This window comes from Otolemur garnettii, unplaced genomic scaffold (assembly GCF_000181295.1).
Source record: "Otolemur garnettii isolate 467f Iridium unplaced genomic scaffold, OtoGar3 scaffold00018, whole genome shotgun sequence".
NCBI classification, from domain to species: Eukaryota; Metazoa; Chordata; class Mammalia; order Primates; family Galagidae; genus Otolemur; species Otolemur garnettii.
This window is the reverse complement of record NW_003852413.1, coordinates 14445564-14450242: the sequence shown is the minus strand read 5'-3', so window position 1 is coordinate 14450242 and position 4679 is coordinate 14445564. Positions and strand designations below refer to the sequence as shown.

The window sequence follows — 4679 nt, the reverse complement described above, 5'->3', positions numbered from 1 at the left end:
CTTAGGCAATACTCTTGCCTCAGCTTCCCGAGTAGCTGGGACCAGAGGCGCCCACCACAATGCCTGGCTATTTTTTTGTTGCAATTTGGCCAGGGCTGGGTTTGAACCCACCACCCTCGATATATGGGGTCAGTGCCCTACCCACTGAGCCACAGGCGCCACCCTTAAGTGATTCTCTTGCCTCAGCCTCTGAGTATCTGGGGCTACAGGCTCCCGCCACAACACCCGGCTATTTTTTAGTTGCAACTGTCATTGTTTAGCAGGCCCGGGCTGGGTTTGAACCTACCAGCTGCAGTGCATGTGGCCAGCACCCTAACCCAGAGCTATAGGCGCCAAGCCAAGGATTTTTTTAGATATTAGAAATAACAGCATATTCATTTATAGGACTGAACCGATCAGGCGAAACATTAGCAATACAAGGAGAAACTGAGGAGGCCTTCTGGGTGCCGCTCTTGCCTAGGCCGTAGAGCGCGTCTGTGTAAGTGGTAGAGTTGACTTTAGGCAGGAGCGCTGAGAGTTTATCTGGTTAACAGGTGGAAGGAAAACAGTATGTGCAGGGAGTGGTTCCGTATGGTGGTGACAGTGGAAATTCTCTTTTGGAAGCTTCAGTTTTCTCAGTAAAGCCATTGGCCAAGAAGGAGGTGCTGGTGAGTTGAAGGTAGAGAAGGTGGGTGGTAGGAGCAGACTGGTGGACTAGGAAAGGGTACTCTGCTGCTGGTCTGCGGAGCCGCGTGAAACCCTCGGAGAGCACACCAGTTAGTTAGCTGTGCTCTGTGAGACTCTGTTAAGTTCACAGCATTAATGATTAAACTTGGAAACAAAGCAGAGCTTCTCTTTGATAACATCCCTGTTAAAAGTTATCTCATGTCTTTTATTTTGCAGAAGAACTATGGGCAAGCCGATGAAGATTGTAGGAACGGTATGTTTAAAAATAATACTTTTTTTCTGATTTGAAAATTTTGAATTATTTAATTGAGTAATGTTTAAAATTTGCTTGCCCCCTCCTAATTTCAAAAGTGTTTATGCTATTTAAAAAAAGAACCTTACTGTGGTGGTTAGTAACTGATTTGGATGATAACTTTGCTGCCAGGATAGGAAGACTTGTGAACTTTGCTCCTGTTCATGAATGTGGGGGGCAGGTGGTGTTCTTAGTACTCCCCTGAGCACATCGATAATGTGTCCCTTGAAAGTTTGTGTGAGTAGTTTCAGTCAATAGGAGCCAATGTTTAAGAAATGTAATATCCATTGATTAAAATGTTAAATTTGGATGCATTGAAAAGGATGGGCCTGGTGGTGCTTGTGGCTCAGTGGGTAGGGCGCCAGCCCCATAAACCGAGGGTGGTGGGTTTGAACCCTTCCTCGGCCAAACTGCAACAACAATAAAAAAATATAGCCGGGCATTGTAGGGGGCATCTGTAATCCCAGCTACTCAGGAGGCTGAGGCAAGAGAATTGCCTGAGCCCGGGAGTTGGAGTTTACTGTGAACTGTGATGCCATGGCACTCTACCGAGGGCAATAAAGTGAGACTCTGTCTCAAAAAAAAAAAAAAAAAGAAAGAATGTTTTGCAGTGCTTTTTCCTGTTTTCTTTTGCTCTGGAAATTGAGATTAATAAGATTCTTGCTCTCTCGGTCGTAGTTTAGGAATTCCCCTCTTTGTGGTCGCTATTTCACTAGAATGAATCTAGGAGACAGGCCAGTGCACATTCTCACACATCCTTGGTATAACTTCATGCACAGCTCAGTGATTTGAATAATAGGATGCTTCATTTATCCAGAATTCAGGGGTGGTGCTGCTGAGGTATTTAACATAAATTTTCTTTTTTCTATTTAGTCCTTTGTGTCAACACTTTGAAAAATATTGCCTATTTGTGTTGTAAACCTTATAAAACTATATTACATACTCTGAGAGTGTATTGGACATAATTCAGCCATTCATTAAACCTTCAATGACCTTTTGGTGAACCTCACTTTATAGAATTTTATGCTTTGGGAGTTAATGAGAATTTGAGAGATACCTAGTATAATATTCCTTTGAAAAAAATCTTTGCCGTCTTTGAACATTTAAAAATTCCTAGTAAGCAAATAGTAGTAAGTCAAATAATATGGAAGAATATGGAGAAGGGAGTAATTTCTCCTTCTTCCCTCATCTGAAGAAGTCATTGTTATTTGTTTACTGTATGAGAAATGTCTTTTGAACCCTTTTTTACATGCAAATGCTTATATAGAATTTTTCCTTTAAAAATGAATTTGTGGTCATCACAAAACACCTTTCTTTTTAATGTACCATAGATCATGAATATCTTTCTAAATTAATATACCAGCTTCAATTTCTGTACAATACTCCATAGTGTGGATATAATATAATTTATTTAACCATTCCCATATCATTATTATTATTATTATTTTTTGAGACAGAGTCTTAAGCTGTTGCACTGGGTAGAGTGCTGTGGGGTCATGGCTCATAGCAACCTCCAACTCTTAGGCTCAAGCAATCCTCTTCTGTCAGTTTTTCTATTTTTAGTGGTGGGGAAGGTGTCTCACTTTTTGCTCAGGCTGGTCTCGAACCTTTGAGCTGAAGGTGTCCACTTGCCTCAGCCTCCTTGAGTGCTAGGGCTATAGGTATGAGCCATTGTGCCCGCCAACCATTCCCATATTAGATGTTCAGGTGGTTTTAGTTTTTAGTTTGCCATTAGTCATCCTGTATTAAGTATATATCCTTTATTACTTTTGCCCTTGTTTCTGTAGGGTAGTCCTTAAAGTTGGATTTCTGGGTTAAGGAGCATTTAGACACATAATTTTAGTAGATCTGTCAGATTAGTTTCAGACACACACACTCACAGCAATATGTGATAATGCCTAGTTCCTGTAATCTTACCATCACTAAAACCCGTCTGTCTTGAAATTTTATCAGACTCGTGTGAGAAAAATAGTCCTTCTTCCTTTAATTTTCTCTTCTCTAAGTGCTAGTGAAGTTGATGCAGTCTTCTTATTTTGGAAATGTACAAACAAAAGTCCCTTAAGGTTAATTGACTTGAGAAGAGTCACAGAGCTGTAAGTGCCTTTGGTGAAGGAGCATATGTAAATATGTTAGCATTTTACTTGTAGGTACTGTTTTACAACTTTTACCAAAATAAAAGCGTAACCAGTGTGTAAGATAAAGTTGTAACAGGTATGCTCTTGTGGTTTGGTGGAGAATGAAGTGGAATGCAGCATGGTAATGAGTTCGTATCCTTTGACCCACTAATCTTATTTCTGGGATACTATCCCAAGTAAATAATCCCAAAGAGGAAAAGACTTGTGTGCAGAGTGGTGTTCATTGCAGTGCTGTGTGTAAAAGTGAAAAATCGGTTAGCTTGCAAGAAGGAAGGAGTTCGTGAATAACATTCTGTGCATTCCTCTTTATGTGAAAAGTACAGATTTGGAAAAGAGTCATTTTTTTTTATTAAATGCATAAATAGTATATACCAAGTTGTTCATATGAAAAAGATACTTGGGAATTTTGGCCGAGATTATATGTGTGTGTTGGTGGTTAGTAAAGTTATGATACTGTATGTATTGTTTTCCTCTTTTCACCTTTTAGTAACATTATTTTTGTGTGGGATAAAATACTATGGGTAGGCAGCCAGTTACGAACAAGAAGCAAGATGAGAACCTTGGATTTTGTTGATTATGTGGAGCTTTACTGTAATGCTGAGATGCTTCCAAGGATAGCTGCAGATAGCTCCTATCTTTAGCACGCCAGACCGTTGACTTCTTCTGTTTGCATTTTATGTACAGTGTAGTCTTGATGTCTGTTCTCTTACGTCAGGCTATCAGTTTGCAGTCCTTGCAACTCTCAGCGCGCCTCACTGCAACTACCCTCCCCCTCTTCTCTGCTGGCTGCTTCTGACCTACCATGGGTTAGGAAATCAGACCAGCAGTCTTGAAATTTAAAATCTTAACCTTTTTTTTTTTTTTATAGTGAAACATTTAAAACATACAGGAAGGTAGAAGAAATGTAATAAACATTCATATTTTCACAAGTAAGTTTGAACAATTAGTGTTTTGCCATATTTATTCATTTTTTTAAAAAAATAATTAGATGTCATGACATTTACCCCTAAATACTTTATATACATCTTTAAAAATAAGTCCATTACTATATAACGGCAGTATTGTTGTTAACCTAATAAAATTGGCAGTAATTCTCTAATAATATCTAAAACCAGATGTATAATCAGATTTACCTGGTCATCCCCAAAATGTATTTTATGGCTGATTGGTTTAGAACAGGAACTAAAGTCTGAGGAAAGAATCAAGAGCATCTTGAAAATAAAATACATAGTCTCTAAGTTCATGGGTTTGAGTTTTAAGTTCAGTGTTATGTTCTGGATATTGAAGATTGCTAAGCCAGTCACTATGGGATAAGTGAGGAGGTTAAGTTAGTTTTCATTATCTGAATACAAATTGTATTTGGCATAACAGGAAAACTTCCATGAGACAGTGATATTTTTCTGCCTTTGAAATATTCATTATATAGGAACATTATTTAATACTAAAAGAATGAAGGACGTAAATGGAGAAAGTGAAATCAAAATATTCTTATCAACTAAAAGAATATGGTACTGCATGTAATGTATAGGTCAAACTTTGTTGTTACAAACATCAGTCAAAACTTATTTTTTTTTTTTTTTTTTTTT

At 38.3% G+C, this 4679-nt stretch overlaps 1 protein-coding gene across 2 annotated transcripts in view; it reads left to right on the top strand.

The window, feature by feature from the left end:
• The window catches only part of HELZ (helicase with zinc finger), a 165485-nt gene that overhangs the window by 30121 nt on the left and 130685 nt on the right, over window positions 1-4679 (top strand). For both annotated transcript variants that reach the window (XM_012803215.2, XM_023511111.1), the window contains exon 5: window positions 883-919. In XM_012803215.2, the coding sequence (XP_012658669.1) occupies window positions 883-919 (37 nt within the window). The remainder of the gene's footprint in view (window positions 1-882; window positions 920-4679) is intronic.